At 42.9% G+C, this 14,266-nt stretch overlaps 1 protein-coding gene across 2 annotated transcripts in view; it reads left to right on the top strand.

Annotated features, from left to right (window-relative positions):
* Positions 1-14,266, top strand: part of SARDH (sarcosine dehydrogenase) — a 179,246-nt gene that overhangs the window by 67,323 nt on the left and 97,657 nt on the right. For both annotated transcript variants that reach the window (XM_068134325.2, XM_068134326.2), the window contains exons 9-11: positions 5,882-5,968; positions 7,647-7,737; positions 10,303-10,444. In XM_068134325.2, the coding sequence (XP_067990426.2) occupies positions 5,882-5,968; positions 7,647-7,737; positions 10,303-10,444 (320 nt within the window). The remainder of the gene's footprint in view (positions 1-5,881; positions 5,969-7,646; positions 7,738-10,302; positions 10,445-14,266) is intronic.

The raw sequence follows: 14,266 nt of genomic DNA, 5'->3' as shown, positions 1-14,266 counted from the left end.
GAACCTGATACCAACTGTAAAGCATGGTGGTGGAAATATTATGGTTTGGGGCAGCTTTGCTGCATCAGGGCCTGGGCAGCTCACCATCATAGAATCCACTATGAATTCTTCATTGTACCAGAGGGTGCTTGAGGATAATGTGAGGCCATCTGTTGGAAAGTTGAAGCTCAACCGAAGGTGAACCTTGCAACATGACAATGACCCTAAACATACCAGTAAATCCACCAAGGAATGGCTGAAAAGAAAGAAATGGAGGGTTCTGGAATGGCCAAGTCAAAGCCCGGATCTAAATCCTCATCGAGATGTTGTGGGGGGATTTGAAACGAGCTGTGCATGCAAGAAACCCCTCAAACATCGCACAGCTGAAAGAATTCTGCATGGAGGAGTGGGCAAAAATTTCTCCCAGTCGATGTCAGAGACTGGTAGACAGTTATAAGAAACGCCTACTTGAGGTTGTTTCTGCCAAATGGGGCAATACCACCTATTCTAGCCAAGGGTGTACTTACTTTTTCCACATGCAAAATTTGCATTTATGTTTATTTAAATTATACAATGGACTACAAAATGTAAATGTTTCATGATATTTGTTATATTATATCACCTTTATCTATCAATATTGTTGAAATGAAGATCAAATAGCTGTATGTTGAAATATGTTGAAAAAGTCAAAACTTTACATGGGGTGTACTTACTTTTTCACGTGACTGTATGTGTGTGGTAATGGTTGAGGCAGGTATTGATAATTATCAACTCGTAGGAAGCCAATGATCAATCACAGGGTAGAGTTGAGCTGTACATCCACTTTTTGTGTATGTACTCTTACCCCAAGCAGATACTCGGTACTCTGCAGGGTCATGCATTAGTGCAAGTGTGGAAGAGCGCAGAGTTGTGAAGGCTACTCCACAGTCATGTGAAGGCTACTCCGCAGTAGATTGACCCTAGCTGCTATTTCCTGGCTGCACTCTCTGCGTGCTGGCGGAAGGTGATGGTAACTGTCCTGTATTACCTCTCAATCGGTCGAGCTACTTGAAAAGGGGAAGGATATTCTATTAAGTTTGTATTATAATTGTCTGTCTGCTTCTTTTTTACTTGCAAAATCGAAGATTTTTCAAGTATATGGGTCGGTTGCGTTTGTGGTTCTGTCGTCTGTTTGTCTGTCTGTTTGTTTGTCTATTTGTTTGTCACCAGCCTACAGGTCACAATTTTCAACTGATCTTCACGAAACCTCACCAAATGGTAGAGTTAGTCAAAAGCAAGAAGCCTATTGTTTTTGGGGTCAAAAGGTCAAAAGGTCAACATAGGCCAAAGGTCACCAACTTTGCTAAATTTCTAAAATCCTCTTTTCATCCGATTGATTTGAAATTTGAAGAGCACTTGCATATCTGGTCACTGAATTCAACCACCAAGTATTTTTGAGGTCAACATAGGCCAAATTTCTAAAATCCTCAATTTTCATCGAATTGACTTGAAATTTGAAGAGGACTTGCATATCTGGTCACTGAATTCAACGACCAAGTATTTTTGAGGTCAACATGGGCCTAAAGGTCAACATAGGCCAAGTTTCAAAAATCCTCAATTTTCATCCATTTGACTTGAAAATTGAACAGCATTTGCACATCGAGTAACTAAATAGGGAAACTAACTATTTTTGAGGTCAAAAGTTCAAAGGTCAACTCAAGGTCAACCTTCCAAAATCATCATTTTTCATCTGAAAAATCGTCACTTTTCTTCCTATTGACCAGAGCTTTGATCAAGATTGTCAATTTTAATCTTGATGAAATGGTCAATTTGCTGTATCAATGGAATTTTTTTATTGTGGGGGGGGGGGGGGGTGGATTTTGCAAGTTCCGCATGACGTCTTCTTGTTGTTTAGTTGGAAAGGGGAACAGATGGTATTCCGTTTGTTGAGATGGAGTCACCATTGATGGTTGTAGGTGTGCATGGTTTTTATGTCCTGTGCAGCGGTATGCTGTACCTCTTCAAATATTCTGCCTCTTAAAAAAGTAAGGATTGCAGGGTCATAGGTATAGGCGAGCTTTGACAACCCAATCAGTTGGCCCACATGACCGCTTTGACACAGTTCGTCGAGATTCGGGACCGGGTAGCTGGAACGAGTCTGACGGCTACAACATACAGAGATGTTTTGCCAATATCCTTCAAGAAGTGAAATGTACCCTATCTTCCTAGTCTGACCTAAATGTGACGTCACTTCATGTGGGTGACCAAGGAATTAGTATAGGTTTCAAGGAGGTAAATAAAATAGAAGTGGTTTTCATATGTCTACCTACGTTTGTGTACACAGAATGAATCTGCATATCCAGGAACAACGTGTGAAGCCACTGATATGTTATTTAACCCTTGGATGCAGTGATTGGGCCTCGGTGGCCCACAAGATTTTTTTTGTTGCAAAAACTATGCTGTAGAATTTTTTTTTGGAATGAGCCTCATTTTCACTGACCTTCATGTTGTTACACAAAATTCAGTGACATAAATAAATAAAAATTTCATTCAGGCTCGTGGGAAAATCTTCATTCTTCACTTATAACCCGAAAATCCGACACAAATGTAGTCCTGGGGCCTTTGAGGTGCCGCATAAATGTTGTTGTACTACTATGTTATATCATTATTTTCTTGATATGAGCCTCATTATATGCTCCTATAACTTGGTTACAAATAATTCAGTGACAAAAATATGAAAATTAAAAAACTTTACACGAATACATCAGTGGGGCCTCCGAGGCCCAATGGCTGCATAGGTGTAGGATTTTTGACAGTTGTGGACATATACATTCTAAATAAAAGGATTAGTGAATCATATTTTTTGAGCAAATACTCCTCCATGAGCTTCAACTTTTTAGAGGAAAAAAGTTGAAAACCCAAGAACAAAAATGTTTTTTTTTGCAAAAAAAATAAAGATTCATTACTTGTACGGGATTCTTCCAACTAATAGGATCAATGATTCACATTGTCTGAGCAAATACACATCCATGAGCATCGACTTGGATTGAAAAAGGATATAAAAGAAAAAAAATCTATTGAAAAAACAAACAAAAAAACATTACACGAATACATCCGTTGGGCCTCCGAGGCCCAATGGCTGCGTTTATGTAGGATTTTTGACGTCTGCATCTAAGAGTTAAACAAAATTGACCCAATTTGTTATTGATACGTATGGTGGTGTTATCACCCCAAAAACATAGCGTTTCCTGCTCTGGATGCAAAAGTAGTTTTGCAAAATGAAAGTAGTTTATCACAATACCCAGGTGTTCATATGATTTCACCCATTCCTGCTATAGGGATTAGGTCACGTGAGTACACCCAGTTAATGAGATGTGGGAGAGCATGAGGTGACTATGGACAAAATGTTTGAAAGCCTGAAGAGAACAGCATGAGATAATGGACAGGGCATCAGTTCCACTCTCGAGTCCCATAGTTCTTCAGTTTGGAAACAAACAAAATTTTTATTATTTTGTGTATTTCATCTGAGCAATAGACATGCATGATTTCTGGTTTGATGATGCACGTAGCAGTAGATCGAAGCTTGCACCTGCCATTATTCGACCATGATACTGTGGCCTAGCTCTGTCGGGATGGACTGATTTTACCATGTGTGAGGTGACGTCTGCATGCTGAGAAAACAGTCCAAAAATGGAACGCAGCACCCGTCGCTTCAGTCGATTGCCCTTCGCAAAGCTGCCTGTGATGCTAAATTGAGGTGTAGGTGGGAGGGTGACTCCATTGGGAGATGCTTTACTTCCTGATCTTTGCATCCCTTTCCAATCTTCGTCACATGCAATCTAAAAGTTGAGCCATTTAATTAATTACTTTGATGCAATAGTGCTGATTCTCACCGCACGAGCTGCTCTAGTGAGTGGGATCGAAGAAATGAGTCTGCCATTGACAATAAGGACCCTCAATAATGAGGCTTCTACGGCCATCGCAGTCGAATGGCCCACTTTGAGTTTTGCCCACTTTGAGTTTTGCCCACTTTGAGTTTTGCCCACTTTGAGTTTTGCCCACTTTGAGGTTTTTTACCCTCGCCAGAGGAGAGGGTATTGCATTTGAGTCCGTTTGTCTGTTTGTTTGTCTGTTTGTCTGCACAGAATAAATATGATTGTCTCTGCAACCGTTGGTCCAATCGACAGGAAATTTTCACCATATGTGCAACTCCCCCTGTGGAATGTTTTAATGATAATTATGACGTCATAGGTCACATGGTTCGGCCGCCATCTGGGAAAAACCGAAAAACTTTGCATCTCTATATCTCCGAAAGCGCTGAATAGAAAAAATTGAGACATGGCTCATTGCAAAGAACTCTCCATGGGGAATAAAATATTGATGATGTCATCGGTGCCTCCATTATGACATCATAATTCGACAAGTACAAAACTTCATCCAATCAAGATTAAATTTATTGAGTGCCATGTCGGCTTAAACTGGTGGAGAAAAAAAAATGATGACGTCATAGGTCACGTGGTTCGGCCGCCATCTTGGAAAAACCGAGAAACGTTGCACCCTCTATATCTCCGAAAGCGCTGTATAGAAAAAATTGAGACATGGCTCATTGTAAAGAACTCTCCATGGGGAATAAAATATGTTAATGATGATGTCATAGGTGCCTCCATTATGACATCATAATTTTTGTTCAGGCTGAACATATCGTCGAACCTGTCATATATCACAATTGCCATTCTCTACCTTCACGTTTTTCATTCAGTGTGAAACAGAAACAAACCGATTGTTAAAATGACCATGAAAGATCGAAAGCATCGGCGTTACGTCTCTTCCAACGACACAGTACTTATAGGCCCGGCAGGAAGGGTCATGTTATTTACCCAACCCTTGTGGGGTATATAGATTACAGTAGATCTTCACTTAGTTCTGTATGTAAAGCGTACATCAGGGATGTCGGGATTCCTCCAAATTTCTTTGTTTAATGTTATGAACAGCATTAGCGACTGTTTAAAAAGCTAATCATTTGTGTTTGTGGTTTATTTTACAAACCCGGCTACGCCGCTGTTAGATTCCGATCTTGTTATCCTCGAATGAAGAGAGGGTATTGCATTTGAGTCTGTTTGTCTGTTTGTTTGTTTGTCTGTTTGTCCGCACAGAATAAATGATTTTCTCTGCAACCGTTGGTCCGATTGACAGGAAATTTCCACCATAGGTGCAAGTTATTTATTATAATTATGACGTCATAGGTCACGTGGTTCAGCCATCATCTTGGGAAAAACCGAAAAATTTTGGTACCTCCATATCTCCGAAAGCGCTGAATAGAAAAAATTGAGATATGGCTCATTGTAAAGAACTCTCCATGGGGAATAAAATACGCCAATGATGATGTCATAGGTGCCTCCATTATGACGTCATAATTTGACAAGTACAAAACGTCATCCGATCAAGATGAAATTTCTTGAGCATAGTCTAGGAATAAATTAGTGGAGAAAAAAAGAATGATGACGTCATCAGTCACGTAGTTCGGCCGCCATATTTGTTTTAACACAAAAGCCACTGAAACTTAAAAACCACTTAAAATACATCCTGGCGAGGGTTTGCGATCTATGATTGCTCTTTTTCTTGTTTTGTTTGTTTTTGACACTTTTACGCACACTCACTGGCCCACTTTGAGTTTTGCGCACTTTTCTTCAGGAGAAGGGCACAAAAGCTAATGAGGTACAAATTCACACGGGACAGGATTGTAGATGAAAAAAAGGAGTCGGGCAGCAGCACATTGATTTGGATAATTTACACATCTTGTTATATGATTTATGAACTCTGTAAACATGCTGAACCAAAACCATTAACCCTTGACCGAGTTATTCAAATGAGCTGTACTGCACCTAATGTGAATTTGCTCCTTCCTTCAACTTCCTTCCCTCAGAGTCCTTCACCCCAGACCACAAGCCATTGCTTGGAGAGGCTCCCGAGCTTCGAGGATTCTTCCTGGGTTGTGGCTTCAACAGCGCAGGTTGGATAAATCCACAGTAAATTGAGAGATATCAAGTTTTTTTAATTGTTATATAATTTTTGTCGAGTATATCTTAGTCGAGGCTCGTGTAAGAGCTAACACATAGAACGTATAATAAATGGAGCGGGAGACAAGAGCAGGAAACAGGAGTTGAAAAAGCTGTTGAAGTTGTTAACCAACCGGCTCCAAGATGCTCTTCTTGTCCTCTCTATGATTCATTTTTTTTTAACTTGAGGCCTTCATGACATCCTGTAGATATTTTTGTATTTTATAAACGGGTCATGAAATGTGTGTGACACGTGCGCGTACACACTTTCACGCAACCTGCAGGACCCGCAGGCCTACCTTCACCGAAATATCTTACAAAGAGCTCCCTCTATTGTAAAAAATGTATTTGTTCTTCTTCAGCACCAGGGATAGTGAAGTGACATTTTAGCCAAATGTCCAAGCTTGTATAAATGTACAAGATGGGAAATGCAATCTCCAAGAAGTCGGAATTGCAGCGTGTTGGATGGTTGTCTCGCTGTTTTTTTGTTTTTTTGTTGTTGTTGTTTTTTATACAAGATCGAGGCTCGTGAAAGAGCTAACATTAATCACACAAAAAGACAAACCGACACACAAAACACAAAAAACAAGGGGAGCGGCAGACAAGATGGGGAGAGAGGGGGAAGGACACAAAAGAGAGGGGGAAGAGGGGGAAGGACACAAACACAACATTTGAGAGCAGGGACATCGGGAGGACTTGGGGGGAGGTGGGAGAGGATTAAAACATATGAACACTGCAAGGACTCTGGGGTGAATTACCGGGGGTAGAAAAGATCAAGGTTTTCGATGGGGGAAGATAAGAGATGGTGGTGAACAGCTGTTTTAAAGACCTGGAGGGAGGAGTGGGATTGAAGGGAGTGGGGGAGTTTGTTCCAGAGGCGGGAGAAAAGGGGAATGAAAGAGTGAAGGTGAGCAGAGAGCCTAGACTTTGGCAGTTTAACCATAAGAGGGTTGCAGGCAGATCTTGTGCGACCTGAAGGAATATTGGGGGGACAGAGCACAGAGAGAGCTGGGGGAGCAAGGCCGGAGAGGAGTCGGTAGAAGACAGAAAGACCACCAACCTGCCTGCGGTGAGTGAGTGAAAGGCCCTCGGCGTTGACTACATCGCAGGAGATTCCAATGATTCTGAAAGCTTTGGCCTCAACAGCGTGAAGCCGAGCAAGGTGTGAGGCAGGAGCACCAGCCCAGAGGGGGGAACAGTACTCCATTGAGCTGCGGATGAAAGCCTTGTATGTGGTGAGGAGCTCAGGTGTGCCAAGGAAGGACTTCGCACGACGGAGGATGCCCAGTCGGCGACTGGCTTTGGAGGCCAGCTTGGAAATGTGGTTTTCCCAAGAAAGATCATGGCAGATAGTGAGACCCAAAAGCTTGAGCGACAGAACTTCTTGGAGAGGATTGTTGAGAAAGTAGATGGGAGGGTTGTCCAGTCGGTCCTTTCGGAGAGACATTGTAAGAGTGTGAGATTTGTCAGGATTGAAAATTGTCAGGATTGTTCACCCAAGACGTGGCTTTTCCGGGACCGGGAGTAGTGAGATGAATGTTAATACAGGCAGGGAGTGAAGGATTGGACAGAGTGTTTCTGAAGGGTTTGATTGCGATTGTTGGAAATACCTGAATGTCTTGTGTTCCCCAGGAATGATGATGGGTGGAGGCTGTGGACAAGAGCTGTCTCACTGGGTTGTCAGAGGACGGCCAGAAAAAGACATGTTTCCCTATGACATCCGGTGGGTGCAAGTTGCCTGCTGGCATGTTGGTCTTTCAATCAGGGCAAACTTCCCAGATTTTTCGAAGGTTTCAAGAAATATATGTTCCGTCTTGTCAGCCATTGCAGTCGAAAAATGAACTTTACTTTGACATTTGGATACCGGACCTGGAATTTGAACTGCTCATCTTTTTAACATTGATCACCAAAGTCTAGTGTTGGCGTAACGGTTAAGGTGGCTGTCTTGAGATCTTGGGGTCTTGAGTTTGAGCCCCTGTCGTGCCGTTGTGGGTTCACTCAGCCTGCCATCCTTCCCATGTTGGCAAAATGAGTACCGGCTGATTGGTAAAATGGGCACTGCATCAGCAATACAGCCGCACTTCCAGAAGCGATGCAACCAACAGCCACCGGCTGCATACGAAACAACAACAACAACAACAACAACTGATCACAAACCAAAATACCTGTATATGATTTTAACTCATCTAATCTAATCCTTCATGGAAAATGAAAATTTAAAAAGTAATAACGACTAGATCTGATCATTACCAGAATTTTAGTTTACATCTTTGTATGATGAGCATTGCATCATGAGGTCGCAAATACAACTTTGGTGAGGTATGAATAGTGAGGTAGAGCATTCATCTTAAAGTAACGTACACATTGTGAGGTGGTGCACACTTCGTGAGGTTACATCACGCATCCTGAGGTAGAGCACGTGTCGTGAGGTAGCGCACATTTTGTGATGTTAGAGCACGCATCATCACGTTAGATCACATGTCATGTTGTTAGAGCTCGTTTTGTGAGGTGAGAGCATGTGCCATGAAGTATAGCATGCGTCGTGATGTTAGAGCATGTGTTATGAGGTAGAGGTAGAATATACGTCATGAGGTAGAGGCACATGTTGTGATGATAGAGCATGCATCGTCAGGTTAGATCACATGTCATGATGTTAGAGCTCGTTTTGTGAGGTTAGAGCATGTGCCATGAAGTATAGCACGCATCGTGATGTTAGAGCATGTGTTATGAGGTAGAGGTAGAATATACGTCATGAGGTAGAGCACATGTTGTGATGGTAGAGCATGCATCGTCAGGTTAGATCACACGTCATGATGTTAGAGCTCGTTTTGTGAGGTTATAGCATGTGCCATGAGGTTTAGCATGCGTCATGATGTTAGAGCATGTGTTGTGAGGTAGAGGTAGAATATACGTCATGAGGTAGAGCACATGTTGTGATGTTAGAGCATGCATCGTCAGGTTAGATCACACGTCATGATGTTAGAGCTTCTTTTGTGAGGTTATAGCATGTGCCATGTGGTATAGCATGTGGCGTGATGTTAGAGCATGTGTTGTGAGGTAGAGGTAGAATATACGTCATGAGGTAGAGCACATGTTGTGATGGTAGAGCATGCATCGTCAGGTTAGGTCACACGTCATGATGTTAGAGCTCGTTTTGTGAGGTTAGAGCATGTGCCATGAGGTATAGCATGCGTCGTGATGTTAGAGCATGAGTTGTGAGGTAGAGGTAGAATATACGTCATGAGGTAGAGCACATATTGTGATGTTAGAGCACAAGTCGTGAGCTTAGATCACACGTCATGAGGTAGAGCAACATGTCGTGATGTTAGATCACGTTTGGTGAGGTTAGAGCACGTGTCATGAGGGAGAGCACACATCGTGATGTTAGAGCATGCGTCGTGATGTTAGAGCATGCGTCGTGATGTTAGAGCATGCGTCGTGATGTTAGAGCATGCGTCGTGATGTTAGAGCATGCGTCGTGATGTTAGAGTATGCGTCGTGATGTTAGAGCACGCTTCGTGAAGTTAGAGCACGCATCGTGAGGTTTAGGTCGAATATACGTCATGAGATAGCGCACATGTTGTGAGGTAGTGCACACGTCATGATGTTAGAGCATGCGTCGTGATGTTAGAGCACGCATCGTGAGGCTAGAGCACGAGGTGTTATTTTGCACCATCCCAAAAAAAAAATTCCACTTTAGTTATGTTCATTGGGTGAGTCTGGTAGGATACAACTTTCATTAACTGAGGATGTACAATTAAAGTTTGATACTGATCATATTTAGTACCATAAGTCGTTATTTAAAATTGAGTGTAGTTTCTTTTAAAGTGTCTTGTGAAGCACCCCGTGTACATGTGCAAGTGGCATTGTCCGCATTGATGTCACTTGTGTCACAGCAAGGGATCGTTCACCTTTTATTTGAAATCTCAAACTGTTCTGACATGTTAATTCGCTGTGCACGAAATCGTTTCAAAGGTTACCTGCAAACTGTAACAAAAACCTCGTTTGTTGTTGGTAAAACTTTGGTCACAGTTCAAGGTCACGTGCTTCATCTTTGTAGTGCAACTTCTCCGTCGTAACGATGACTCGTGCAGGACAATTCACGTTTATGTCACATTTTAATGAAGTTTTTAATTAAATTCAAAGTCACATTTATTCATTAAAACTATTTCACATTTTAAAAGTCACATTTATTTACTTTTAATGCCTCTCCCTTGACTTCCTTCCCATCCCTCACATGACCATTATGAGCTGATGGCGTAACATATATGACTAACTGATTCCGCAGGCGTTTCCCACACTCCATGACTGACAACAACCTGTGGATTAAAGAACGCAGCCACGAGTCTTATGCCAAAAACTACTCTGTGGTTTTCCCTCATGACGAGCCTCTTGCCTGCCGAAACATACGCAAAGATCCGTTCCATCAAGTGAGTGCCTTTCGACCCCTTTCACCCCTTTCACCCCTTTCAACCACTTTCACCCCTTTCACCCCTTTCAACCACTTTCACCCCTTTCACCCCTTTCACCCCTTTCACCCCTTTCATCACTTTCACCCCTTTCACCACTTTCACCCCTTTCACCACTTTCACCCCTTTCACCACTTTCACCCCTTTCACCCCTTTCACCACTTTCACCCCTTTCACCACTTTCAACCACTTTCACCCCTTTCACCCCTTTCACCCCTTTCACCCCTTTCATCACTTTCACCCCTTTCACCACTTTCACCCCTTTCACCACTTTCACCCCTTTCATCACTTTCACCCCTTTCACCACTTTCACCCCTTTCACCCCTTTCACCACTTTCACCACTTTCACCCCTTTCACCACTTTCACCCCTTTCACCACTTTCAACCACTTTCACCCCTTTCACCCCTTTCACCCCTTTCACCCCTTTCATCACTTTCACCCCTTTCACCACTTTCACCCCTTTCACCACTTTCACCCCTTTCACCACTTTCACCCCTTTCACCACTTTCACCCCTTTCACCCCTTTCAACCACTTTCACCCCTTTCACCCCTTTCACCCCTTTCACCCCTTTCACCCCTTTCACCCCTTTCAACCACTTTCACCCCTTTCACCCCTTTCAACCCCTTTCACCCCTTTCACCCCTTTCACCCCTTTCATCCCACTGGAGCTGCCATCCTAAACCTCTCGATTGGGTTAAGGTACTTTCCTCCCCTATGGACGCGCCCCGTGTATACGGGACACCGTTGCTTCATTGTGGCAACAAATCTTTTATACTAAGAGATAATACAAGCTGCGCCTCGTGGAAAAGACCACTTGCCCTACAGTACTCCTTTCCACCCTCTCTGTTGTGAAATCCAACAAAAAACTAGTTAACCAACATCCTCCGACGATACAGTTCTAGAACCTAGAGCATGCGAGCACACGATATGTGTTACAATGTAGACATTTAAAAGATATGTTACGATGTCGTCAAATCGTGTTTTATTTCGAAGTTTAATGTTGCTTCGAAAATGAGTTTCAAACAGGACCAGAAATATGGAAAATGTGCTGTCATGTACCCTTGCCCTTGTGCATAATATTAATAGGATTCCATAGGTACACCGCTATGTGGCTTTCCTATCACGCTGCTGGTTAGAGTTCAGAGTGACCTGCGATGTACTTTTGGAAGAATAAAAATTTGAGAGAGCTTTCCTTCCTAGCACATAGTGTTTAAAGAGAGGGTGCATCGTATTTAAAGCACAGGGTGAGGAATGCACTCATTTTGTGTGCCAACACGACAAAACGAGTGTACGCGTGATCATAGCAAGGCGCAAGGTTCGCTTAAGTGCACGGGTCAACGGGTCGAAGGGCAACGCCAAAATTGTGAAATCTAAGATTGGCAAGTATATTGGTGGTGGTTGTTGTTGTTGTTGTATAGCCCCGAACAGTTCTCTCAAACAAGCCCGCAGCACGGAGACAGCTGATCAATCTCGCAGGAGCGACCCAGAGATCCCTTACATCCAGGATGGCCGGTCTCTGCCTTCACCAAGTCAGGGCCATGACAGAGTAGAAAGATGGAGGGAGATGGGGAGAGAGGGGGAGAGATGGGGAGAGAGGGGGAGAGAGGGGGAACGAGAGGGAAAAGAGAGAGGGAGAAGAGACAAGAGGGAAAGGGCTGGTCCATGGGGACCGATTGGCACTCTGACCGTGACTGCGCTGCCCTAACGAATCTGGGCAGCAGAGAAAAATGGGGAAGATTTGGCCCCTGACATGCGTTGGAGGGTGCATCCACCACGAAGAGGCGTCCCCGATAGTTGTAGTATATTGGTTGGTCTGGTCTGTTTGTCTGTCAATCACATACAGGTTACAATTCTTGTCTGTCAATCACATACAGGTTGCAATTCTTGTCTGTCAATCACATACAGGTTGCAATTCTTGTCTGTCGATCACATACAGGTTACAATTCTTGTCTGTCATTCACATACAGGTTGCAATTCTTGTCTGTCAATCACATACAGGTTGCAATTCTTGTCTGTCAATCACATACAGGTTGCAATTCTTGTCTGTCATTCACATACAGGTTGCAATTCTTGTCTGTCAATCACATACAGGTTGCAATTCTACACTGATCTCCACGAAATATAAACAAAATCGTCAAAATTGTGATTATTGTTTTGTTTTTTTTAGGTCAAAAGGTTAAAGTCAAGGCCACATAAAATCATACATTTTCATCTGATTGATTTGAAATTTGAACAGAATCTTACAAACATGGGATTACATATTGGGTCACTGGATTGGTTCACCAATCAAAAGTTAGAAGCATATTTTGAGGTCAAAGGGCAAGGTCACATAAAATCATCAAATTTCATCCGAATGAATTGAAATTTGAACAAGGTTTGCATATTGGCTCACCAAAGCCTCTTGTTTGTGAGATTAAAAGGTCAAAGGTGAAGATCACATACAATTCTGTCTCTTAATTCTGTCGCTTTTAATTCTCTCTTTTTATTTATCTCTATTTTTATTTATCTCTCTTTTTATTTATCTCTATTTGTATCTGTCTCTCTTTTTCTCTTCGTATCTGTCTCTGGCTCTCTTTGTATCTGCCTCTTTGTGTCTCTTTTTGTCCCCCGTCGCACCGGGGAGCGAAAGGGGGACTATGGTTTTCCCCTCCGTCCGTGTGTGCGTCCGTCCGTGCGTCCGTGCGTGCGTCCGTCCGTGCGTCCGTCCGTGCGTGCGTGCGTGCGTGCATGCGTAAGCGAAGGACCGAATTCTAATTTGGTGTGTGGGTGCAACCCACATAAAAATCCAAGATGGCCGCCGCCATGTATGGCTGAACTTTGTGAGCGGAATATCTTGAAAAATAAACGAACTACTAACGTCTAATCTGGTGTGTGTGTGTATCTACGCATAAGGAAGAACGCTATTGAAAATTGGGTCGCCACATCAAAATCCAAGATGGCCGCCACCATATATATGTCTGAACCTTGTGAACGAAATATCTTCAAAAATAAACGAACTACTAACTTCTAATCTAGTGTGTGGGTGTATCTACGCAAAAGGAAGAACGCTATTGAAAATTGGGTCGCCACGTCAAAATCCAAGATGGCCGCCACCATGTATGTCTGAACCTTGTGAGCGGAATATCTGGAAAAATATGCGAAGTACCAACTTCTAATCTGGTGTGTGGGTGTATCTAGGCATAAGGAAGAACGCTATTGAAAATTGGGTCGCCACGTCAAAATCCAAGATGGCCAAAACCATATATATATGTCTGAACCTTGTGAGCGAAATATCTTGAAAAATATACGAACTACTAACTTCTAATCTGGTGTGTGGGTTTATCGACGCATAAGGGAGAACGCTATTGAAAATTGGGTCGCCACGTCAAAATCCAAGATGGCCGCCTTGCTTCTTCCACTTTGTCAACTCACATCACTTCATCGACGGGGGGCCTAGGCGTAACGCTTGTTGTCTCCTTGTATCTGTCTCTTTGTCTATCTTTGTCGTTTTCTGTCTTTGTCTGTTTCCCTGCGTCTTTCAGTGAATTTCACTGTGTGAAAGAAGACGATGCAATATGGTCAATGAAGGCATCCTGTGATGCTGGATCCGCACATACCCCTTGAAAGGGGATTACTCTCGCAGGCAGGGGTGTCATGGATTTCTGTCTAAATGGAAGTATGGATTTAATTAAGAAGGGATTGTCCAGTGGGAAGTTCTGAGAATAGATGCTGGCCGTTATCAAATGTTTTACCATCACTGCATTACTCTCATCCTGTTTTGCACTTCATTTGTTGTTTCTTTT

Source organism: Myxine glutinosa, chromosome 13, assembly GCF_964187855.1.
Source record: "Myxine glutinosa chromosome 13, kmMyxGlut1.1, whole genome shotgun sequence".
Lineage (NCBI taxonomy): Eukaryota > Metazoa > Chordata > Myxini > Myxiniformes > Myxinidae > Myxine > Myxine glutinosa.
This window is presented reverse-complemented; position numbering and strand designations above follow the sequence as displayed.